The sequence below is a fragment of the Dryas octopetala genome, chromosome 6 (genome assembly GCF_963921425.1).
Source record: "Dryas octopetala chromosome 6, drDryOcto1.1, whole genome shotgun sequence".
In the NCBI taxonomy this organism is placed as follows: Eukaryota; Viridiplantae; Streptophyta; class Magnoliopsida; order Rosales; family Rosaceae; genus Dryas; species Dryas octopetala.
The window spans coordinates 17,553,299-17,579,095 of NC_141371.1; the positions used below are offsets into that span (position 1 = coordinate 17,553,299).

Sequence of the window (25,797 nt, forward strand, 5' to 3'; positions counted from 1 at the left end):
TATGGAGTAGATCCGAATTGGATTACAATTCCCATTAAAATAATGTATATACCAGATGTTCTAACATGACGGCTTCATTCTTCAGCAAGTAACCCACCTCTTTTTTCTTGTATTTATGGTTTCTCAAGCATGATAACATATTGGAAGATTGATTTTCAGTTGGCAACAATACAACTCTAGCTATGGACTATAATTTTGGTTCCTCATCAAAAAGTCAACTTGAAAGAATCCTTGTCTGTTTGAGCTGTCATGTTACCAACTGAAAACCAATCTTCCAATATGCTATCACGCTTCATAAACCACAAATACAAGACAAAAGAGGAAGGCTTCTTCTTGAGCAATGAAGCACCATGTTAGAACAGCTCATACAATACTTCAAGCCCCCTCGTTAGAAATCTGCGTATCCCAAACTAGTAAATCTATCAACTTCTTTCCTGCACTCTTTTGGTCTTTTTATAGAAAGTCAACTTGGAGACTACTACTTTCTCCACACCTCCTATAATGTTATCTTTAGTTCAGGTTTTGTCTTCAATGCTTAGAAAAGACTCGAATTAAAAGAGTGATATGGTTTATTGTGCGTTAATCCCCAAGTTTACTTTGATCTACAAAGATCCAAAAAGAGGGAGCTATTATATATGTGAGTCTACAACTAGCTAGAGTTGTATTGTTCAATTGTTACCAACTGAAAACCCATCTTCCAATATGTACGTTATCACGCTTCAGAAACCACAAATACAAGACAAAAGATGAGGGCTTTTTCTCGAAGAATGGAGCTGCCAGGTTAGAACAGCTCATACATTTAATGGGAATTGTAGTCCAATTCGGATCTACTCCAAAAAAGAGCTCAAGAAGGTAAAAAACGACTATCACAGGGATAGAATCACGCATCAGGGTTGGAACTTTCAATTGTACAAAGGAGTCCATGAGTCCATGAGTCCATAAAGACCCTTAAATTTTGGTGCAAAAGTTTGAAGGAGGCTCAAACAGTAACATGGATCTTGTAGAAGTGATTACAAATGAAGTTGTAATTGCTTCAAACACGAGCAAGCACAAGAATGTGTTGAAGCTCTTGGGCTGCTGCCTTGAGACTGAGCTGCCCACATTGGTCTATGAGTTCCCAACAAAAGGAAATCTCTACCATCACATCAATACGCAATCACTTCAATAGTAGACCAAGTTAAAAGATTGCGACTATTGAACCAAGTAGCAAATGCAGTTGAAAAATGGACTATTGAACCAAGACTCCATAAATTTTTTGTCAGTCATTGATAGAAATGATAACAATTCACAAAGATGACCATAAGTGCTTTCCTCAAATAAATATTGGGTGAGGTCCCAAGTTCAAAAATAAAAGTGCTTTCCTCAAATAAATACTGATTTAACCATCTCATGTAGTAATGTATTATAGAAACCATAAAAAAATGTATTACAAAGAGATTCACATGTCGAAGATTTGTAAAATTATTTTAAACTTCTTAGAACAGAGATAATTGGTACTTAATACTACTGCATTTATAATACGTGTGTTGCGACGGAACTAGTACTCTTCATTTAAACTTACATCCTTCTCTTAAATCTAACCTTGTAATACTAAAATCCTTCTCTTAGATTTCCTTGATTGTAATAATAAAGGAACAGCAAAAGGAAATCTAACCTTGTAATACTAAAATCCTTATCTTAAATCATTGCATCCAAATAGAGATTTAAAGAAGACTACAAAACCAAACCTTAAACCTTAAAAAATCCAACACAACTCCAAACATAGGATAACATTTAGTCCAGCTTACTCCAGTCCAACACAATCCAGCATAATCTATAAGAATAGTCCAGTCCAACACAGTCCAGCATATCAAACGTGGCCATAAGTTGGTATGATTAATTTTCTATTGTATCTTAATATTTAAATTATTATATATTAGATCATGGCCGAAAAAAAAAATGAGAATAAATTAGATGATAAGTTGTTATGGTTAATATCTTGGTATTTTTTATATGTTTAATTTAAGTTCTATCACATACAAGGATATCAAGGAAGTTAAAGAGTTGGTAATTAAAAAAGAAAAAGAAAATCCCATAACACAAACTATAATTTTTAAGGGTTTTTTAATTCTAGAACCAAGAGAACAACCCGGCCTGGTTGCAAAAAACCGGTACCAAGCCGGTCCTCCTGCCAAAATCTCGATGGCCTTGCAACAGAGGAAAACGTCGAGGAGCTTGTGAATCCAGGCGATCGAGTAAATGGGGTCGGAGGGGAAGCCATCGGGTGGAGAGAGGAGGTTGGAGAAGCGGTTGGACACGTGCTTTTGGAAGTGCTCGAGGTCCTGGTTCCTCCTGGTTCCTGGCCTTCCAAGGCCACCACCTGGTTCCTCCTAGTCGCCTCGCCTCGCCCTCGAAGCTCTCTGAACTTTTGGCAGTGGGATATCCACCTCTATAATGATTAAATTATAGGGAAAAAGGATATCCACCTCTATCTCTATCTCAATTTTCTTTTTCTAATATCTTCTATTTGTAGTCATTTTCAACTTTTACCCTATGAGAAGTTGATTGGCAGTGGTAATTAATTATTAATTGCTACTGTTTGGAAATGACAATCATTGTTACTGTGGGACAGTAATTATTTAAATTGTAAAAATACTCTATTAATTGTCACTGTTTGGCAGCGGCAAACATTGTTACTGTCACACAGTGACAATTATTGCCGGCAGCATGGCCGGACAGTGTGACAGTGGCAATTTGCATAGTTTCAAAAAAAAATTCATAAAAAAAACATAAAGTGGACTTATTTGTACAAAGTATGGACGTTATTTATACAAAATGGACCTATTTATCATTTCAACTTTTAGGTGGGTTTTTTTTTTTTTTTTTTTTTTGGTACAAAGGGCTCTAAAATGGACTTTTTAGCAATTTACTTAATTTTTAATTGCCCATTATATTGTAGGTCTTTGTTTCTTCAATGTTCAATATTCGAATTTGAGGTTTAAGATCGAATTAAGGTCTAATATTTGGGTTCATAATTTTTTTGTCTTGATTTAGAGTGAGAGATTCAACCTTAGCTCTAGAAGAAGGGTAAAAAGCAACTAAAATTAACTTTACCAACTTCAATTATTTTTTGGGTTTGATTTGAATTTAACCAACTACATTGATAACATGAGATTGAACAAATAAAATTAGAAGAAGTAAAAATAAAATAGAATTTTACCATATATGCTATATTTTGTATCGGGGGAAATGAGTCGGGTCGAGACTATATCGGCCAAACAACTGACCCACCTGACCAATCGACCTTAGTGAATTTTTATAGTGGGTCGGTTGATAGTTGGGCATCCAACTTTGTCGATTGGTGCAACCGACAACCGACCCAATATTTTTTTTTCCCCACAATCCCACATTCCTAATAAAGGCTAAAGCTTGACTCCAATCTCTCCACCTCAGTCTGCCCACCTCCAATCCTTCTCCTCCACCTCCACCTCCACCTCCACCTCCAATCTATTTTCATGTAGAAGATATGTGCTTGACTACTTAACAACCATCTTCAATGTGTACAAGAGTAACTGAACCTATAAGTTCTTGCAAGCAATTCATCATTTAGACTCCCTAAAGCTCTGAAATTTTGCAAACACATAAAACCCATTTGGGTAAACTCAACCACAAGTTCCACACAATTCTCTAATTCCAATGCAAGCACCATCTAAGCCTCCGGCGACGGCATTCTCTTGGCTTTCTTCTTCTTCTCCAACACCGCCTTGGCGAAAGCCTCCACAATTCGCTGCTATGACTCCAAAATCATCTCGATCCACTTCATCTACATCTCTATACGCATGGTCTCGATCTCCATAGCCATCTCCATCTTCATCTGCTCCATCCTCGCAAACCCATCTCCCAAAACCTTTATGGCCGACACCATCTACGCTGCTATTGCCAATTCCATTGCTACCTCCATCAACATTGAGTTTTAACAGTAAGTTTCATTTTCTGTTTTGCTTAATTTGACTCACCGAGAACTCAAGCCAGAACGCACACACACAAGCACACAACCCAAACTCTCTCTCACACACACACCCCAAGCTACCCAAAGGCCCAAAATAATTCCCAGTCGGGTCGGTTGTCCGCATTTCACCTATTTTCAAAACTGACAACCGAACCGACTTCACCGAGTTGAGTGAGAACAATTGAACCAATTTTTGTGGGTCGGTTGTCGGTTGCAACCAACTGAAATTCGGGTTGGTTTTGGGTCCATAGTCAGGTAAAAACCGACCCATTCCCAGCATATTATTTTGTTTTTATTTTTGATAAGTTATCATAAGATGGCAAACCCGAATCCATCATATCGCAACACGTGGCACTCTTTAACGCCGATTTTCAAACTCCCTCACCGATCTGTATCGTGACTCTATCCCTTCCCTCCATCCCAACTACCTCCACACACTCTCTCTCTCTCTCTCTCTCTCTCTCTCTCTCTCTCTCTCTCTCTCTCTCTATTTTTGCGTCCGTCCGCTTTCAGAGTTTGTTGAGCGAAAGGTGGAGTGGAACCTTAGCCTATCATCTCATTCAAGCAATTTCTAGGGTTAGGGTTTCCCAATATTCCCTGCAATTCCCAAATCCCATTTGATCCCCCCGATTTCAACGATCGTCGGCCAGTCAGGCTCCTCGATCGCACCCGCATCGTCCTCGGCTCTTTCTCACCGTCCGATCGAGCCCCTTTTAGCAAAATATGGTCGCGATTTCTCCCGGGATTTTCATGTACTCTTTCCTCAAATCAAATTTGCTCCCGATCCTTCATTTTTCTTTCAGTTTCAGAAATTATAGGTGTTCTCGCAGGATTTTGTAAATTTTTTCTGTAAATAAGGGAAAATTGGGGGTTTTTTTTATTTTTTTTTTTCATATGGTTTTTGTTGTGTGATGGTTGTTTGTATGTAAATATTTGGGAAAATTAGGGTTTGTGTTGAATTTGTGGTGTAATTGTGATTAATTTCGTACGAGTTTAAATTGAGGCTATGTATATTGAGGAATTGAAAGAAGGGGAACAAGGGAATTTATGCCCTGGAAATAGCGATTTTGTGAGCAGGAGCATCGTTGGTTTGGATGCGAAACGGGTGTTGATCGGTGCAGGGGCTCGTGCGCTGTTTTACCCGACTCTGCTTTACAATGTAATTAGGAATAAGCTTCAGGCTGAGTTTCGGTGGTGGGATAAGGTCGACGAGGTACAATATATAATCTTTTAGTGCTCGCTTCTGTTTGTATTTATTTATTTGCCATATATATCTAAATTGTATACTGGATTAATTTTTTAGGTGTTGGTTTCATTTTCGATTTATGATTTTGAAGGGATAACATGTGGGAACTTATGTCTTAATGTTATTTATGAATGGGGTTTATTTCTGATCTGCCCTTTTCTCTTGTGTGGTTGTTTTTCCTTTTGCTGCAATTGTGAATTCATTTGCAAAACTTCTAATAATTCTGTTTTCAGTTTGTATTGTTAGGTGCAGTTCCATTCCCTACTGATGTGCCCCGCTTAAAGGAGGTCGGAGTTCGTGGAGTCATCACACTTAATGAGCCATATGAGACTTTGGTTCCAACATCGCTTTATCATGTTAGTGTTTTCCCCTCGAGGTCCCATTGCACCACAGTATGCTTGTTGAATTTTGCATAGTGAAAGTTCACTTGCTTTGGAGATTAGTTGATGCATTTTTCTTTGGATGAAATGTTATTGCTGCTCTGTAATAATCTTCTTTGCGCAACATGTGTAGTACTCTACAGGGTTAGGGGTTGATGTCTTACTGCACTTTTGTTTGTATTTATATGTGAGCTGTGGGGATTAAACTGACTCGGTTCATGTCTGTACTTGACTAGTACGATTTGGAATTTTGTTATGTTCTTTTCAGTTTCATTTATTTCTTGGGTTCCACTCTATTTTCCAGGTGGTTGTTTAGGTACCCATATATATATATGACGTACTATTAAATTTTTGGCAGTCTCATGGCATCAACCATCTGGTGATCCCTACAAGAGACTACTGCTTTGCACCATCACTGGGTGATACGTGTCAAGCTGTTGACTTCATTCTTGGTAAGCATTCTTGCAACTTCATTTGATTATATTTGGGGGGGGATTAGTGTTGTCATGATATTTCTACTTATGTTTACTGGGATGCAAACTTTGTTAGTTTTCTTTGAAGGTCTAATTCTAATTTCCAAGATGTTTTCCTCCACAGAAGACAATTAATCGATGATATGATTTTTCTTTATTGGGGGGGGGGGGGGGGGGGGGGGATTAGTGTTGTCATGATATTTCTACTTATGTTTACTGGGATGCAAACTTTGTTAGTTTTCTTTGAAGGTCTAATTCTAATTTCCAAGATGTTTTCCTCCACAGAAGACAATTAATCGATGATATGATTTTTCTTTATTGTGTAGAAAATGCATTAAGTGGACAAACAACATATGTTCACTGTAAAGCTGGACGGGGGCGTAGTACTACCATTGTTATTTGTTACCTGGTTAGTGCTAGACTCAGAAAATAACAAATTACTTGAAGATTGGCAGCTTTTCTAATCTATCCTTTATATAGGTCCAACACAAGCAGATGACACCTGATTCTGCCTATGATTATTTGAAGTCAATTCGGCCAAGGGTGCTTTTAGCCTCTGCTCAGTGGCAGGTAACTTTTACAACTTATCTGGAATTTGCGCCCACATTGTGGGCTCAATCTCCCTGCTGTTTGGTGTTTGGAACTCTGGAAGTTGTGCGTTCATTTTTCTTTTGTAGGACTGCTTAGTGATTTCTTGTGTAGTTGGTATTTTGGGTGGTCGTAATTGAACGCTACAATTTGATCAGTGAACCTGCAAATTTTTTGTTAAAACTTTAAAGTTTAATTAGAAATGGTATTATAAATTTTTATTGTTATTGGTGTAGTGAGCAAAACATATGGTGTGAATGGAACTACCCTTTCTTTTTTAGCTGTGTTTTATTTTACATTGTAGTTCCATTTCTGCTCCTGTGCTCCATGTTCATCAAGATTGTTAGGTGAATGATAGATAAAGTGATGGCTAGAATAATCTTAGTAGCCTCTGTTGTTCATCTTGGGAGATATTATGCTGTAGAACGATTTGCCTAAGATTTACATTGATTAGAAGGATGATCTAATCCTACCATTAATTTGACTTTTACTTTTCTTTCTAAGCTCTTCTTTGATGGTTTTGCAGGCTGTCCAGGAGTACTACTATTTTAAGGTGAAGAAAGCTGTTGTTCACAGCCACATGACCCGTCTAATGATGAAGTCCCTGCATTCTGCTGCATCACATGATCTTGTTCCATTTGATGAGGGCTCCATAGTAGTGGTAACAGAATCAGATCTTGAAGGATATGATGCGAATGGCCAATCAGGTGCTCTGAGAAGTAACATATGGACAGACTTAAGCGTGGTCTATCAAGTTCGAGTAGCTGGTCAGGCAGCTCTGGAAAGATTATCATGCCTGTGGCTCCGCTGCCAGGCCCACCAGAAGATTTCAGGAGAGAAGTTGGGCAGGGAAAGCAGCTGCTCGATCAGGGCCGATCATCTGGGAGGCATTAGTGTGGACATACAAGTGTACTGAGGAAAACCTCGGAAAATGTATATAAGATGTTTGCCAAGTGTTGCTTTATATTTCTTTCTCGTACATAAAATGGCAAATAATGTTCCATTTGGCTGCACTAAACTGTGTTTTTCTTTTCCCCTGTAAATTGAGTCGTTGCGTTATTGTGAATCAAAATGGAAGAGAGTTGAGCTTTATTGTCCAGAGTACATATAGTTTCGTAATTTTGGTGTGAGATGTTAGGGAAGGACCTTCAAAAGCACTCAGAAAGCTACATAATACTTGTGTTATGACCACCATATCTTATTTAGATGCTTAACCAGATGTTTCTACAAATGGTTGTCGCAATCCTCTGGTCTTCTGAGAGTGAATGGTGCATATACAAAGTCAAGGTTGTTATGGGCACTGAATTATATCTTTGCCATTTTAAGAACAAAGTGACAGCTTTCCACAATGCTCTCCCACCAAGAACAAGTTTCGTGTGTACATGGATATGATCATCATGCAGCATCACAATTGATCTTGCAACTTTATTCTCATTTCTATAAATAGTCGGTATATTTCTACCGGTACGCAAACAACTATGCATAAAAAGTGTTAAGATGTAAGGCATGAGGTAGTCACTATCAGGATTGTTTTAGATTTCCATTCAATTATCATTCCAGTATAAAGCATAAACATTAAATGGTAAATACAAAAAACTTTACCATAAACCTCAAAACTACGTTATTTTACGTACAAGCATAATATCAACACTCAAAACATAAGCAGCAAATTCTATTTCATATATTAAATGATAATTCTTTTAGGGCCAATCGTGCCTAGTATTCATCATTATTGTCTGAGATATGTCCTTGCACTTTTGATGTATATATCCATGAATATTAGTATAACTACATATGGCAGGGCTCCAGTGACTGAGGGGCAAAGAATATATAGCAATTACTGTACACACAGAGCATCCCACCAATCATAACCTAATGTTTTAATCTGTATCAATCATGAGGCACTGACTTGTTCTCTGTGAGCCCAAGAAGTTCACTGAAGAAACTCTTGACCTGTAAGGGCCACCTGTATGATGATGACCCTTCTAGCACAACTTCAATTGATGCTTTCTCATCAAATTGAGGCACTACTTCTACTTTCTTCACATTGCTTCCCACAACTCCATCTTCAACTCCACTCACCTCCTTGTTTCCATTCTTTGTTGGTGCTGAGTCATTCAAGCAAGGCACCACATGCTTCTTCATATCGCTCTCGGAGATTCCACGATGACTTCCTGGAACACTGATGTACTTGACGCTGCCAGCTTCATCCAAGGTTCTCAAACCATTCCAGTCCTCAGTGTAGAGATTGGTCTGCATAAAAATAAGTGAAAACTAAGATGGATTTATGCTTAAAGCACTAAAGCAAACTTTGTGATACATCAAACTTGAATGTACTGATAAGTGGCTAATTATGAGGGTGTTGTATGGCCTTGACTTAAATTGCTGAACTGCAACAAACATTTTTAAAATCAGGAAGGGTAACATGATGATTTTTTTTTCTAAAAAAAATTCAAGAGAATAATCAACAAAGACAAATTGAGATATCTCCATGCCCATATCAAATAGTTTCCACTGATTTCACCAAAAAAAAAAAAAAAAAGTTTCCACTGAGGAAATATGTGCTAGCGGGACCATGACATTTGATCTTGATAGTCATAATCTACAATCTTTCTAAATTGTTTCTAAGGCTTCAGATTATTCTTAATTGGTTGTCCACCTCTAGACTCAATGCAATGACTAGAAACAATCTGATGGTTATTTTCTTTCACATTCTCAATTATGCTCAGGATATGTTCAATCTCAAACAAGAGCTTTCACTGGGAGCTTCAAGAAAATTTTCTATGAGCAGCATATTGTCTCACTGATGGTTATCACGAAAGTCCCAAAATAGAATGTCACTGTGGAACAGAGGTTTCAGCTATCATTTTTCAGAAAATAAAAGCGAGTACATCAGAAATTGTAGTGCTTTTTTTTTTTTTTTTTTTTTTTTTTTTTTTTAAAGTTAAATAACTATGTCCCTTAAAGATGTGAATCAGCACCTTGATCAGATATTCAGGTTGATACCACCAGAAATTAGTAGTATTACCTGTTGTGGACGTAAAATTGATTTGAAGGCATCATCGTTGTAATATCCAAACCACTACGTTTCCTTAGGTATTAAAACAGCGTCCTACTCAAACTGTAGAAAATACAAAATTAAGATGGACATAAGCAAGTATGCTTTATTAGCTAAACTAAATTATTCTCCTGGAATCTAAAAAGAGATTTTAAGTAATGTTACTGCAGAGAAAGATATCTTTTCCAACTTACCATGATAGGCACCGGGTTCTGTAAGCTACTAAACCTTTCCTTGTAAGTGGGGTTTCTCTCATTAGGGAGTTCATTGTTGAGTTTTGGAAGAAACTTGCATTTCCCTAAATAGTCAGACAAAGTCTGGAAACGAATTGATGATCCGGATGCTTAGTTTTACAGCTATTATAACCAAACAGAGATATAATCATTGGTGAAAAATTATGAATGCATACATGACTTTGGTTATAGGACAAATGGAAATAGAGCGCATGAAAGCTACTTCATATGGTGAAATTCATCCCAAGTATAACCCAGTGAACACAAACAACCTTTTAACATTTGGTTAACACAAAGATGAAAAGGAAGAAAACAAAGCAGCAGACTTTTGATTTCAGTGAACTTATGATTACAATGTTAGTTGAATGTATTGATAGCATAAGAATATGAAGTGAAAAAAGGCTCATTAAATGTCTCTAATGCTCCAACACAGTTAGGCACTCACATTTGGTAATTTAAGATAACCGCTGGGAGCCAAGTGAGCCTGTGATTCCAAAAATCAAGATTCAAATGGTCAGGCCTCATGAGAAATATACCAAGGAGAATGGAAATTGACACAACAAAAGAGGCAAGTAGAAAGAATCGGCAGAAATAGATGCATACTTGGATATAGTCAGTAAAATCTCTGATTTCATCATCTTTGGTAAAATCAAGTCCACCGCGGAGACATTCATAAACTGCTCTACCATAATTCTTAGCAGATAAACCCAATTTTGAGTAGCTTGTTTGCAAGAATGCAAAATATACCAGACTGTAGAGGCACAAAAGCCCTTCAGCAACATCATCATATCTCAAAATAGGTCACCGAGTATTTTTAATCAGAAATTAGGTGTTCGTCACCAGGTTTTCTTATGGGCAATAATTATCTATTCTATGACCATTATTATATGAGATATATTGATATTAGCATTAAAGTTCTGCAAAATCTCACAAATACATACATAATACTTCAGGAACCAGCATTACCTACAAAGTGAAAATGCTTCAACCCATAAGGGAAACAGTCTCAAAATAGGTGGGAAACCCCTACAACAATGGGATCTTTGTATTGGAGGTGCCACTCTTAAGTGGACTATCATACAACATGTTTTCAAATTATTCCTAACTTCTGTGAATGAATGAATAATGTAGAAAATGCTGCTCACTGTTAGATGCTTCTGGCCTGTATCAATAATCCAGAATCACAAGGCCATATCTCTGCCTAATGGTGCTTACTGTTTTGTATATATACTTCAAGCACTGTTGGCCTCTGATATGGACATGGCTGGGCACAGTTACATGCAATTTTAAGGAACAGAATGGTCTCATCATCAAATCCTTGCCCAATCAAATATTTACCAATGGCATCATTGAGAATAAAAGAGCTACTACTTGAAACTTGATTAATCCATTCAACCAAAGTCTTGTGCATGACTGTTGCAAGAACTAGTACTGATAGGTTCCTTTCCTGTTATTAGCTCAAGAAGCAATCCATAGTTATGCACATTCTTCCTCACAAAATCTGACTCCCAGACTCCTCTAACAGCCCTGAACCAGTGTCATTACTTAATTTGGGTACACAAACATTACTCTTCCACGATTTGATGTAATTGTGTCTCCAAAGTTGGATAATTGAGTTAAACCAATCTTCTATTCTTTTCTCCCCACTTTCGAAACAAAGGGTTTGTTAATTTTCACTTTCTAGAATACTCAATCAGAAATGTGTTCTAAATGCCATCTAGAACACTACCAACAGCTTGAAAAATAATGTAAGCTAAATTTTCATCAGCAGCAGTGATAACAGTGCTGGCTTCTCTGACTTCAATCAGGGCTTGGTTAGGCTCATGGATATGTAGTACAGGAGCATTTTCTGATTCAGAACCACTTGTCGCTTCTCTAAGAGTCCCCTTGATGCCCCTGTTTGATAACACAGTCAAAAGCCTTTCCAAATCAGGTGAACCCCAGTGTACCAGCGGTCTACTCACTGATGACTCGTGCACATTTCCAGAGAATAACCATTGTTTGCCATGCTCTATCAAGAGCTCTCCCTTTAACCTTGTCATGTTAATGTTTTCCTGTTTCAACTTCCTCCAATCGAACTGGGAAGCCAAGTCTGTTGCAATCTCTAGTTCTGAATTGTCCTTCAAGCTTGGTATAAGTAATGTTTCATTAACGCAGTAGTGAAAGGTGGAAAATGAATCTGATTTTGAAGAGCTAATCTGCTTCAAATCCTTGGGGAATACCAGACCAACTTTTGGTTGCAATATATTCAGCAACGGTTCAATTTTCTGCAACCTTATCCCAGAGAGAAATGAACATTGAAGAACCTTCATTGCCATTGGCTTGAAAGGCAGGAGAGCCAGTTCAACATCCAGTCCTCCATTCTCAAGAATGAGTAGTGAGTTGTGATCCCCACACCAGCGACGGAGCAAATGAACAGCAGGACCAAGCCGCAGACTCCAGTGAGGAGAGAAAACTACGCATGGCTCCTGCCAGTTCAGTAATAATTTAGGTGAATGAACTGCCGGAAACACATGAAGCTTCTTCTCATTTATGAGCTCGACATGGGCAAACAATGACTGACCAGAAAACAGCTTTTCTTGCCGCTGTTTGCATAGCCATTCAGGTATGATGTTGGTGAAAGCCAATAATTCTTCAGCTACTGAAGAAATAATATATATAGGAACCTTCAAATTCGAAACGTCTAGTGAAGCTGATATCTGTTCTAACAGCTGCAGAACAATTCCAAGTTGACTAATGGGAATAAGGACTGAGCCTCCAGTTTTCACAGAATCAATGACACAGGAGCATATGAAAGCTAGTTTGTCCTGTTCCTCCAAACTCTCATCAACATTAAGGAAAGACTTGGCCAACTCTTGACTATTATTTTCACAATTTCTGAGCGATGACAAATTATGAGTAGCTGGAACGGAGCTATTGTAATCATTCTCAACATCTTCCGTAGCATCCAAGAGTGAGAAATCTGAATATATTATAACATCATTCCCTTGAAGAGCAAGGTAATCAAAATTCATTGCATGAGCAGAAACAAAGATGGAACTTGTAACAAATGCAACGCCTCCCATTGGACCATTTATTGTCCAATTACAAGTGCCTATTTCTAAACCCGAACTGAATGCTTTTATGATCAATGTGCTGTTGTAGCAAATTTCCTCAGCATATTTAAGTCTTAGAACCTTGTGCATGCAATCCTTCACATCAGCTGCACTGTACAAGGGCATCCAACCACCCAGCTCTCCCCCATCTTTGCCTAAAGCTACCTCTCTCAGCGAAGACGGAAGAAGCTTAAGCTCTTCCCACTTCATCCATTGAGGAAAACACGACTCCTCCCCATGGGGTCCATAAAACTGCCTGATTTCCATATGCATTGAAACAAGGTCCTCCATCAAAAGCTGTCCAAGTCTCGCTGTCGCTTCAGTCACATATATCTTAGCAGAAAAACCCTTCATTCTAGTAAGAAATGGCAATCCTAGCATACCCATTGGACTTGATATCAATACCACATCAATAAAAGAAGCATTCCATAGGTGCAAGTTCTTGACAGTTTTGTACCAGGGCTCTGCAAAAATTAAATCATCGGCATCAAGGGGCTTTTCAACTTTTGGTCTCTTCCAAACCAAAAGCTCCTCCATATCTAAAGAAGCATTATGGTTTGGGGTACTGGGATTCCCTTTATCTAAGGAACTAGCTTTTGAACTAGATGGAACAGGGGAGAAGATTGTAAGAGCTGAAAGGTCCAATGGGCAATCCAGTAAAATCCGAAAGCCACATACATTGAGTATATGACATGGTGGGAAATGGTAACCCCCACCTTTGCTCAAACATGTAAACTTCATACGCACCAAGAAAAGAAAAGACTGGAGCGTCGGCCGAAATGTCGCTTTTTGGAGATAAATATCGGAAATCCCCGATATTGTACTTCAGAGGAAAAAATTGAAAAAAAAAAAAAGGGGGGGGGGGGGGGGGGGGGGGCGCGAAGAATGAGAAACTAAGCCAAATTAACTAATTATCCATACCCATCTACTAATTCAGAAACCTACTTCAACCCCAAACTAAAACTCTCTATAAATTGGACTAATTTATGATAATTTCGGCACCCAAACTTAGAGCAGGAACCTTCAATCAGCAGCTGTGAGCTTGTGACTGTGAGTCTTCTCCTCTTTCCTCTCGCCCTTTTGCTTTGATTAAGTCGGTTTGATTCCTCTCTCTCATCTCTCTCTTCTCTCTCTCTCTCTCTCTCTCATATGGTGTTTGGGCAAAATAGAAGACAACGACAGAGAGATACGCAGAGTTGAAGAAGACTACATGGGTTTGGAGTTTGGACTTCCCTTAGGTTTTTGATTAAATGATTAATAAAGTGTTGGGCCTCATAATAGGTTCTGATTTAGTGGGTTGAGCTCAAACTTCTATTACAAATAGTGGGTTAACCTAAACACATTAAATTTGGGCTTTTTTACTAGTTTTTTTAGGACGTTTTTTACTAATTAAATATCTCAATTCTACATTCTCATTTAATAGGGAAGGACATTTTAATACTAATAAATAAAAAAACTTTATATGGAAATAGTTTTTTATTTATTTAATAATACTTTCTATTTATATAGTTTACTGTTTTTTATAATATTTATGTTACACCTTTTGATGCAAGATATTCTCAACACTCCTCTTCACATGTGACGTCACTTAAGCCAAATACGCAAACAATTTTGAGTTACATAAGAGCACGTGTGGGTATTGGGGCTAACACATGAATTGCTTATCCTCTTATACGTACCATGTAGAAATTAATTTGATGGCAGGAGTGTGGATATTTGACACGTGGCTATTAGGCAACCAAAGGCATCCAACTATCATATGGCAAGTCAGAAAATTTCAAGTAGTTATTGGAGCATTTAACCCGCTCAAACCAATTGTCAATAAGTGAAAAAGCCCAAAATCTTCCAAAACCTTATTTAGTTTTTCGTAAGTCCTCATATTTTTAATGTGAGATAGAACACTCTGATTTTATGATCCATGGAAGCATATTATAAAATAGGGAGTATTCAATAACTTTTAATTTTGCTTGGAATCTAGGGATTTTCCCATTAAAACACATACAATGAACCAACAAAACATCATTTTCCCATCTCTTTGTGTTCATTCTCCAAATTTAATAATAGTCAAATATAATATGGTCAAGCCGATGGACCATATTCCATATGTAGAGCTATTAGCAGCATAGTGTTATAAGCCGACCATAGACGGTCTTCAAGTTTGTCTTTAGTTCGAGGCTTTCGATGGATTTTCCAACAAAATATGTTATAAATAGATCCTTGATCCCTCAATGTTATATATTCTCAGACAGATTAGTATACCCACTGAGAACTAATATAAAGATTTATTAACTTCATAATTATTAATTAATCAAATAATTAATAATTAGCTCCAATGGGTTCGAATACATTTATCACTCTCATTACCATTTTTATGATTCTTCTTCCCACAATCGCAATGGCAAAAGATATCGTCGTTGGAGATGATAGTGGTTGGAAAACTAATTTTGATTACCAAGATTGGGCTAAAGACAAAGTATTTCGTGTTGGTGGTACACTAGGTATATATATCCATTACTTTTATGTTTATTCTTATTTTATTGAATTTTTGTACATTGAGATATGTTTGCTTATTCTAAATAACTTGCTCACCATTTGGACTAACTCCCCCAAGGGATTTCAATTTCTTTTATAGTACCCAGTTTTGTTTTTCTTTTATTTTCCACCACTGTAGACCATTAGAATTTTATTTCTAATTTATTGTATTTCTTTTCATATTTATAAACTTATAAATTAAGCTTATTAGGAGTTATCAGAATATATTAAAATTTAGTCTAATATAAAGGCCAGGTTTCAACTTATTTATTTTAGAGTGTAAAATTATTGTTTAAGAGTTATGATTAGCGTTTAACGCTCAAACCCTAAACCATAAGTAATGAATAAGATTCTAAGAGAATAAAAATAAAAATACAATATATTTTAGAGATGTAATTATATATATACAGGCTCCTTCTGTTGAGGTATACCTCAACTTATTTATGTTGAGGTATACCCTGTTGGGGCCCACACGAGCCGTTTTGTGTCGATCCGAACCGTTCAATTTTTACATCTCCATAGATAGATCATCCTTGCAAAAAATTAGCCAAATCGGAAATCATTTGTCTATCTAACTTTGATCAAAAAAATGGACGAACCAAGTATTTTCGATGAAACCGTCCATTTGTTTTATCAAAGTTAGATAGGCAAATGATTTCTGATTTGGCTAATTTTTTGGAAGGATGATCTATTAATGAAGATGATCCTTGCGAACGGTTTAGATCGATACAAAATGACTCATGTGGGCCCCAACAAGGTCATACCTCAACATAAATAAGTTGAGGTACACCTCAACAGAAGGAGCCTGATATACAGGCTCCTTCTGTTGAGGTATACCTCAACTTATTTATGTTGAGGTATACCCTGTTGGGGCCCACACGAGCCGTTTTGTGTCGATCCGAACCGTTCAATTTTTACATCTCCATAGATAGATCATCCTTGCAAAAAATTAGCCAAATCGGAAATCATTTGTCTATCTAACTTTGATCAAAAAAATGGACGAACCAAGTATTTTCGATGAAACCGTCCATTTGTTTTATCAAAGTTAGATAGGCAAATGATTTCTGATTTGGCTAATTTTTTGGAAGGATGATCTATTAATGAAGATGATCCTTGCGAACGGTTTAGATCGATACAAAATGACTCATGTGGGCCCCAACAAGGTCATACCTCAACATAAATAAGTTGAGGTACACCTCAACAGAAGGAGCCTGTATATATATATATCACAATTTGTATATGTAATAGTATTATAGTAACACAGTTACAATTGAATTGTAACAATTTGCATAATGGGTTAGCCCATATAAGAGAATTTAGGGTTATATGAAACATGCAACAACCAATTTTAACAGATGTGAGTGGTTGTACATTTGACAGTGCATGTTCAAGTACAAAAGCTGGAAACCACAATGTGTTCAAAGGTGGATGGAACTGGGTTCAAGGAATGCACTAAACCAGCAGGAAACGAAGCACCACTTACATCTGGAAACGACAACGACAAGATAGAGTTAAAAACGGCAGGAAATAAATGGTACATTTGTGGAGTTAAAAACCATTGTGCAGATTTGGGTCAGAAACTTGCCATTACCGTTGTGGCCGATGAATCATCCTCTGCAGTTCCTGCAGGAATCGTATCCTCCTCTGGATACCAAGTCTTCATCATGGCCGCCATCATTGCAGTCATAGCACTTGTAGCCTGATCCAAATTACAGTTATATACACTCTTTGTGTATATCTTTCTCATCATGTGATATGACACGTGATGAGAGAGATAAATACAATAATGTATACACTTGAAAGGCTGGAAGTCTTTCTCCAAATGGATACACCAAATTGCATTTTTATTATTATCTTTAATTATTTTAGTTTCTTAATTTTTATTTAGTCCAGTAATAGTTATTATTAATTGCATTACTTTACTGATCACTGATCAGCAGCATTGATGTAATTGGCTTTCAGAAGCTGCTTTTTATTATGCATGATTATTTATTTCAATTTAATGACACTTGTCATTGGAATTTAATATAATAATTGGTTTTCAGAATTATTATTCCATTCCAATGCAAATTACAATAGTAGCTAAATGGCCGGCGATTAGATATATTGGAACCATGAAGGTTGGTTTGGTTCTCGAATTTGAGGTTTGGTGAGATTTCATTCCTATATTTGTTAACTACAATATTCAGTTACATTTTACATTTAATTACTTGGGAAACCCTAGATCCCTTTGGATTTGTTAATCCAATCACTTGGGAAAATATTTATTGTGGGTTCTCATTTTCCACATTAACTCCACTAAAAAATAAGAATATTATTTTAAACATAATAAATGAGAGTATTATTAGAAAATAACTTTTGATTCCAATTACTACACAAACCAAATATGGTCGAGAACCATAATAATTTATTGGTTACTATTTGTATTTTCAAACTCTACGTACAAGGGAGATTATTAATTTATAAATTCTTAATTATCCCTTAAAAAACTTATTTGCGAATTAAATAGTGCCTAAGAGGCTAAGATTAAGGACATAATCGCGTTTAAAACTACTAAAAAGACATAGAAAATGGACAACTCAAATAAAGTTTAAATATTTGAACATATATTAGATAGAATACAAGTTGAAATAACAACTCAGAGTGATATATACAAAGGCTCGATCCATTTTCCTATCAACAAACAATACAAGAGTTTCAGTTATCAACAACATATATGGGTAGATAGCAAATAATTATATATATTTGGAAGCTACATAACCTCCAACAGCCACTCCCACAACAACAGCTGTTGCAATTCTCAGGATTGCCCTTTTTCTGATTTTCAGCCAGAGACACAAACTTTTGGTCACAGATGGATCATATGCATTACAGCCATATGAATAAGCCTCTCTTTTTGGTAGTCTTATAGAAAGAACACCATTTTCAAACTTTGCATTTATAGCCTTTGTATTATAAACATCACAATTAACTTTGTATTCTTGGCGGAAGCGGCTCAATCTATTTCCAGCCAGTGCACGCTCGCCTGCAATCTTTATCACATTTTTCTTGTCGTTCAGAAACACCCGGAATTCTTTATTATTGAAACCTACCAATACATATTAATTGAAAAACCAAAATTAATTTCCACAAAAACAATTATAACTTAATTTGTCCAGGGAGAGGGAAAGGTTATCAATCCTGCATTTCTGCCAAGGTAATTTCAATAATTAATACATTAATTTGTATGAATATACACATCTGGAATTTCTACTTATAGATGCATAATTAGACTTTCCTAACTACTTGTATACATATTAAGTGTTTTTGTTTTTCAATTTTGGTACCTGAACATTGGACTTTCTCCCAATTAAGTACCTAAACTATTATTTATCCCAATTTCATACGTAAATTTTTATTTTGTCCCAAATTGTTATACAATGTGACATTTGTTACAAAATACTAACAAAATTTGGTCATGTGTGTTACACATATCTTATATCTAGCGTTAATTTGATCTATTCATGATCCTATATTGACTTAAATGCCCCTAATTTTAATGTATTATTTTTTTTTTAAATCACCTTATATACTAAATTGGGAGAAAATAAAAAATTAGATATGAAATTAGAACAAATAATAGTTTAGGTACTTAGTTGGGAAAAGATCTAAAGTTCAGGTACCAAAATTGAAAAAAACTCAACTATTAATTAACACATTTTCAAGAAATTTTAACAGACCAAATATTAATTTCTCTATTTTCTCAAAAAATAAAAGAAAACATATACATACACACATATATATATTAGGGAAATCTTACCAAACTAAATTTAAAGAATAGACATGGTTTTTTTTTTTAAGGGTCCATTAACTTTAAGGTACTCATAGCCCAAAAAGTTAACCAAAAGCATCTAATCTCACAAATTTAATTTTAAAGTAACATCAACCCACCCACAACCATAAATTTAATTTTATGATAACATCAACACACCCAGAACCACAAATTTAATTTTCAGATAACATAAACTCACCCACAACCCAAAACAGTTTCAGCACTATGCAAACAAATTTAATCGTAAACCGTTTCAATTTTCACTGCAGTTTCAGTTTTCAATGCAGTTTCAGTTTTCACTCGCAGTTTCAATTATAAGGAACACTCTTATAAATTCGCAGTTTTAGTTGTCTGACATAGTTAACAAACTCAAAAAGTCGTAGTTTCAGTTTGTATTTTCATTTTGCAATTTCAGTTCATAATTTCAATACTTTTTTAGATCTGAGTTTCAAATCTTTTGACAAAAAGAAAAAGAGTTTCAGATCTAAAAACATGGCCCAGGAGGCAGAGGAGCAGAGTGCTAAGAGGAGGAGGAGCCTATGAGGAGAGACGGTGGCGAGAACGTTGGATCAAATCTGCCCAAAAATAGATATGTCCTCTGCCTCATCGCAATCTCCCAATTTTGAAAGATGTTGTATGGGTGCTTACTTCTTACGTTGACTATAAGGAAAACAACAACAAGTGTGTGTAAATGTAAGCACCCACAATTGCAGAGTTTGAATGATATGATGGAATTGTGATATTGATTGATATGATGAAATGAGTGATATATGCAGGAGGAACGTATATAGAGAAGAGAGATTGATGTTGATGATGGATCAAGAAAGTAGTAATAGCAGCAGCAATCTTGTTTAGGTGACCTGATTATTAATAAAAGGCAAAACTAAGAGAAAGAGAAGTGACTTGATTATTAAAAAACTAACCTAATTATTATATTTTACTAATAAGGGTATTACACGTTGAAAATAATAAATAAAAGGTAGCCTAGAGTAATTAATTCTTTTTTTAATGATTTTTTGTCATTTTTTATTCCATTCTTGACAGTTTCAATATTTTAAGGTATAAATTGCCCAAAATTAGAGGATTAAAATATAAAATATAACCAATAAACGGAAACCTAAAAATGGAGAGTTAAAACTTGAATTTTAACTAAGAAATGAGAGTTAAAATTTAAAATATAACTAAAGAACGAGTCTCAAACGACGATTTTATCCATAGATTACCCAATTGCAAAAGTATAGCTCTACCAACTGAGCTATATCCACTGAGCCAAGTGCAGCAAATGAGATCGAAAAGTAGAAAAAAAAAAAAAAAAACATATAAAAGTCCGCGTATGTTCATTAATTAAATAAGCGGTGTGCTGCAAAAAAAAAAATATATATATATATATTTATTACTTTGGGTGATTAACTAAAGAGATAAGTTTTAATACAATACCATGGAGAAAAATCTGATAACTGTCGTATTGTTCCTCATAATTTTTTTGAAACTTGCAATAAGGGATAAAATCCTCACAATAGCGCATAACGTCCACTTCACCGCTCGAATCCATGGGAAGCTGCTTTTCTTTTCTTAGTTTAGGATATTTTTTAACAAATACCTATGAATTGGAAGGCATATCTCCTTCTCTTTAATTTATATAGCCTATGTATTAATGTGTACCTTTGAATTATGGTATTAATTACAGGTTTCTTGTAGGTTTTGTCTACAAAAAGAATTGTTCTTTATTTTGTTTAATATCAAGGCATATATGTGAGATTCTCGCTACCTTTGCATATATATCTTGCTTTCTCGATCTTTCTTTGCATTTCTTTATAACCAGGCATGTTAAAGATTCTAGCTACCTAGGTGATGCTTTTCCAACACAATAGTTACATATAAGTGTATTCAGATTTCAGCTTGAAGGGATTACTAATGGTTGGGTATAACCCACTAGCTAGCTACTTGCACATGTGGTAAATAATATAGAAATTTCTTGTTTTTGCTTTCTTCGGTCAATCCAAACTTCTACCCACAAGAGTCACTTGACCCACATTCTCAACCAAAGGGCGAAGGTGATGAGAAGGAGACTCCATGACCCGAGAACGCTAACACAAACTGAGACCAACTTGGCTAAAGTAGCAAATTTTAATGATTTAATGATCCATATGTCTAGTTAGCTTCAAAATTTTAGTAATAAAAGAAATCACTAATAAGTTGGTAATAAATCAATATAATCAATTAGAATTTTAAATGATTTTAATGAAGTTTATAAGTTTTGTGGTATTAAATCTAGACTTTTAAAGAATTTATAAAAGTTTGATGGTATTCAATCTATACTTTTTAAAAGTTTATAAAAGTCTAATAGTATTCAATGCAAACTTTTAGAGAGTCTATAAAAGTTCTGTAGTATTCAAAAAGTCATTGACTTATAAGGAATTTATAAAATGATAGACTTTCATGGACTTTGGAGTGTAAGTTATGTTATATTAAAGTCAATAATTCTCCATCTTTCTCCTTGCGGATTTCAAAGGATTTCAAATATATAAAATTTTTTTTTAATAACTTGCTATTTGGGTATTTTATTTCATCTCATTGTAAAATACCAGCATAATTTTAGGAGGGGTTTAGTGTATATAGATTTATAAAGACTTTTGTAGACATTTTTTAAGTGATAGACTTTTGCAGAATTTACAGATTTTCACAGAGTTCTACTGAGTCTATAGATATCCTTAAAAATTCGCAAGAGAGATGTTAGATTTATAATGACTTTGAAATACACATAAAAGTCTTTCAAAGTCATTACAAATCTATCATTAAATGAATTCCATAAAAGTCAATGACTTTTTAAATACACTAAGACTTTTACAGACTTTTTAAAAGCCTTTAAATTAAAGTCTTAATTGAATACCACATGATTTTTATTCTCCTTAAAAAAAGAGAGACTTTTATACTATTTGTGCAGGGGTGGGTTGTGGGGGAAGAGAGAACAGAGAGAGAGAAAAAAGAATTTGCGAAAAGAGAAAAGGGTTGCTGATTTTATAAATTAAAATGTTGGGGTTCTAAAATTACTCAAATGGGCCTCTCTAGAAAAATCCCCACACTTCCTACCACAAATTTTCAATTAAAACCCCGTTTTAAAATTAATATTAAGTTAACTTGGGCTTAGGTCGTTACGGAAACTCACCATCCTAGATTAATTGTTAACTTCGCTAAGCTCAAGATCGAAAAAGAAGATGATCCGCGGATTGAATTCATCACAGTGGTGTGAGAATATGAAGATGTATTTTTTAGATGATTTGCTCGGATTATCCCCTAAAAGAGAAATAGAGTTCACCATAGAAGTTTATTCAGGCACATCACCTATCTCCATACCTCCACATCGAATGGCACCGACAGAGCTTAAGGAGTTGAAGACTTAACTTTAGGAATTGCAAGATAAATGATTCATTCGTCCCAGCACATCACTATGGGGTGCACTAGCTCTTTTCGTGAAGAAGAAAGACGGATCTCTCAGGATGTGTACCGACTACCGCCAACTGAATAGAGTCACGGTGAAGAACAAATACCCACTGCCTCTAATAGACGATTTATTTGATCAACTGAGAGGATCTTGTTTCTTCTCCAAGATAGACCTTCGAACTCGATACGGGCATTATGAATTCTTGGTGATGTCATTCGGTTTAACGAACGCACTAGCAACTTTCATGGATATGATGAACCAAATTTTTCGACCTTACCTGGATCGATTTGTGATCGTATTCATCGATGACATCCTTGTCTATTCCTCATCTAAAGAAGAGCATGAGCCACACTTGCATTACGTCTTACAAACGTTGAGAAAACACAAAGTTATATGCCAAGTTTAGCAAATGTGAGTTTTGGCTACAAAGGTAAAATTTTTAAGGCATGTGATTTCTAAAGAAGGTATATATAGCAGTAGATTCTTCCAAAGTTGATGCAGTTCTGAAGTGGCCAGAATCAACCGAAAAATGTTACTGAAATACGAAGTTTCCTTGGGCTAGTCGGTTACTACAGAAGATTCATAAAAGATTTCTCTCAACTAGCCGCCCCAATGACAAAGTTGACACGTAAGGGGGCAAAGTTCGAATGGAACGAGGAGTGCGGAAATTCATTCCAGGAACTGTAAATGCGATTAACCACTGCTCCGGTACTAATCATTCCTGAATGAGGTGTAGGTTGTATAGTATACATTAATGCTTCCTTACAAGGATTGGGAGGTATCTTAATGCAATCTAACAAGGTCATAGCCTATACCTCCCGACAACTAAAGTCACATGAAAAGAATTACCCTGCACACGATTTGGAGCTTGCAACAATTATTCATGCTTTGAAGGTATAGCGATATTACTTATATGGAGAACGCTTTGAACTCTATTCCGATCACAAGAGTTTGAAGTACCTTTTCTCTTAAAAGGAGCTTACTTGAGACAACAAAGATGGATGGAGTATTTAGAAGACTATGATTTTTGGACTACATTATCACCCAGGAAGGCTAACGTAGTCGCATACGCATTGAGTAGGAAATCTCAAGGAATGGTGGGAAGCTTACAGATTTAGAAGAGGAAGGTTGTGGAAGCTATTTGTGAGTATGATCTATACGTTGACATCAATAACAATGATGATTATCTTTACAATTTAATTGCTCAACCCAGTTTAAAGGAAAAAGTGATTAAAAAGCAACAAGAAGATGTATTTTGCAAATCCATATGTGAAAAGCTCACCACAGAAGATGAAAATGAAGAATGGACTCTTCAGAATGATGGTGAATTGAAATACATGGGAAGGATATACGTGCCCGAAGTCCTAGAATTGCGAGATGAAGTTCTGCATAAAGCTCATTTTCCTGCCTACACTATCCATCCAGGTAGCACTAAAATGTATCATGATCTTTGGCGACAATATTGGTGGAAGGGCATGAAAAAGGAAATAGCAACATATGTTGTAAAGTATCTCACGTGCCAACAGGTGAAAGCAGAACACCAGAAACTAGCAAGGATGCTCCAACTACTACATGTAGATGAATGCAAATGAGATAATATCACAATGGACTTCGTGGCGGGTCTACCGCGATCGCCAAAGGAACGAGATGTTATATGGGTTATTGTAGATTGTTCAACCAAATCCGTGCATTTTCTACCCGTCAAACTACTGATTCCATCGAAACACTGGGAAAGCTATACATTAGGGAGATAGTAAGATTATACGGAATCCCAATTTCGATCGTTTCAGACAGAGATTCTAAATTCACTTCTCGATTATGGGGAAGTTTACAACATGCACTTGGAACGAAACTGAACCGTGATAGCGCCTTTCATCCCCAAACTTATGGACAGTCTAAGAGAACTATCCAAATTTTGGAAGACATGTTGAGGGCATGCATTCTAGATTTTCAAGGAAATTGGGAAGACCACCTACCACTAGCTGAATTTGCCTATAACAACAGTTACCAGTCTAGTATAGGGATGGCACCCTACGAAGCACTCTATGGAAGACCTTGTAGATCACCTTTGTGTTGGGCTGAAGTGGGAGAAGATATTTTGTTAGGGCCGGACTTGGTTCAAGATGCCACGAAGAAGATAAAAATTATCTGACAACGCTTGCTTACTGCATATAGTCGGCAAAAGAATTATGCAAACAGATGAACACTAGAATACAACGTGGGCGATCATGTTTTTCTCAAGGTCTCGCCACGATGCAGAGTCAAAAGGTTTGAGAAATCTGGGAAATCTGGGAAACTAGCTCCAAGATTTCTCAGACCATTTGAAATTCTCAAACGGATTGGAGAGGTAGCATATAGATTGGCATTACCTCCTCAACTCTCTAGTATCCATAATGTTTTTCATGTATCTATGCTTCGGAAATATGAATTGGATCCAACACACATCTTGGATTGGGGAGAACTCAGCGTCAATGAACAAGTATCTTTTGAAGATCGACCAATTCAGATACTTGATCACAAAGAACAAGCTTTTGAAGACCATTCCATTAGTCAAGGTTTTGTGGAAATATGGGAATGTAGAAGAAGCTGCATGGGAATTAGAATTTGACATGTGCAAGAAATATCCATAGATGTTTCTTGACATAGGTACGTCTAAATTTCGAGGACGAAATTTTTTTGAGGTGCGTAGATTGAAATGTTCAAAAAATAATAATAATAATAATAATAAGTGTAAACTATTCAAAACCCCCTAATTAGAGCTTAGTTATTTCAAAACCTCCACCCTTATTAAAACTAATTCAAAACCCCCTATTAGTCACTTAAACTCTCCCAAAACCCTCTGGTCAATTAACATCCACCTGTGTTTGACCCACATTTTTTTAAATATTCCTATTATAACCCTATTATTCAAAATCTTTTTTTTTTTAATTTTCTCATCCTTACGCTCTCTC

At 36.0% G+C, this 25,797-nt stretch overlaps 3 protein-coding genes and 2 pseudogenes across 4 annotated transcripts; 2 read left to right on the top strand and 3 right to left on the bottom strand.

The window, feature by feature from the left end:
* The first annotated feature begins 4,420 nt into the window (after positions 1-4,420).
* LOC147282945 (phosphatidylglycerophosphate phosphatase PTPMT1-like) lies at positions 4,421-7,767 on the top strand. The gene is made up of 6 exons (XM_086248700.1): positions 4,421-5,201; positions 5,468-5,590; positions 5,973-6,066; positions 6,414-6,496; positions 6,568-6,657; positions 7,202-7,767. The coding sequence occupies exons 1-6, from the start codon at positions 4,995-4,997 to the stop codon at positions 7,589-7,591; spliced, it is 987 nt and encodes a 328-aa protein (XP_086104826.1). The 5' UTR covers positions 4,421-4,994; the 3' UTR covers positions 7,592-7,767.
* A 567-nt stretch (positions 7,768-8,334) lies between these two features.
* LOC147282947 (uncharacterized) lies at positions 8,335-11,377 on the bottom strand (annotated as a pseudogene). The gene is made up of 6 exons (XR_015122927.1): positions 11,245-11,377; positions 10,570-10,736; positions 10,412-10,450; positions 9,928-10,050; positions 9,704-9,796; positions 8,335-8,928 (listed from the first exon to the last, which is right to left on the bottom strand). The product of XR_015122927.1 is annotated as an uncharacterized LOC147282947 (transcript).
* LOC147282946 (integrator complex subunit) lies at positions 8,335-13,879 on the bottom strand. Its single transcript, XM_086246957.1, has 5 exons — positions 10,570-13,879; positions 10,412-10,450; positions 9,928-10,050; positions 9,704-9,796; positions 8,335-8,928 (listed from the first exon to the last, which is right to left on the bottom strand). Exon 1 carries the CDS (start codon positions 13,800-13,802, stop codon positions 11,673-11,675), a length of 2,130 nt encoding a protein of 709 aa, XP_086103083.1. The 5' UTR covers positions 13,803-13,879; the 3' UTR covers positions 8,335-8,928; positions 9,704-9,796; positions 9,928-10,050; positions 10,412-10,450; positions 10,570-11,672.
* A 1,514-nt stretch (positions 13,880-15,393) lies between these two features.
* Positions 15,394-17,296, top strand: LOC147282948 (blue copper protein 1a pseudogene; annotated as a pseudogene).
* Positions 17,297-18,328: 1,032 nt separating this feature from the next.
* On the bottom strand, positions 18,329-20,956 carry LOC147282949 (uncharacterized). The gene is made up of 2 exons (XM_086248318.1): positions 20,842-20,956; positions 18,329-18,681 (listed from the first exon to the last, which is right to left on the bottom strand). Exons 1-2 carry the CDS (start codon positions 20,954-20,956, stop codon positions 18,329-18,331), a joined length of 468 nt encoding a protein of 155 aa, XP_086104444.1.
* Positions 20,957-25,797: the final 4,841 nt, after the last annotated feature.

Excerpts from the sequence above, each read along its gene's own strand:
- LOC147282945 (XM_086248700.1), top strand. The coding sequence starts at position 4,995 with ATGTATATTGAGGAATTGAAAGAAGGGGAACAAGGGAATTTATGCCCT. Across the intron at positions 6,497-6,567 it reads CCATTGTTATTTGTTACCTG|GTCCAACACAAGCAGATGAC; the intron begins GTTAGTGCTAGA and ends TCCTTTATATAG. Across the intron at positions 6,658-7,201 it reads TAGCCTCTGCTCAGTGGCAG|GCTGTCCAGGAGTACTACTA; the intron begins GTAACTTTTACA and ends ATGGTTTTGCAG.
- LOC147282946 (XM_086246957.1), bottom strand. The coding sequence starts at position 13,802 with ATGAAGTTTACATGTTTGAGCAAAGGTGGGGGTTACCATTTCCCACCA.
- LOC147282949 (XM_086248318.1), bottom strand. The coding sequence starts at position 20,956 with ATGGATTCGAGCGGTGAAGTGGACGTTATGCGCTATTGTGAGGATTTT. Across the intron at positions 18,682-20,841 it reads TTATCAGATTTTTCTCCATG|GTTTCAATAATAAAGAATTC; the intron begins GTATTGTATTAA and ends ATGTATTGGTAG.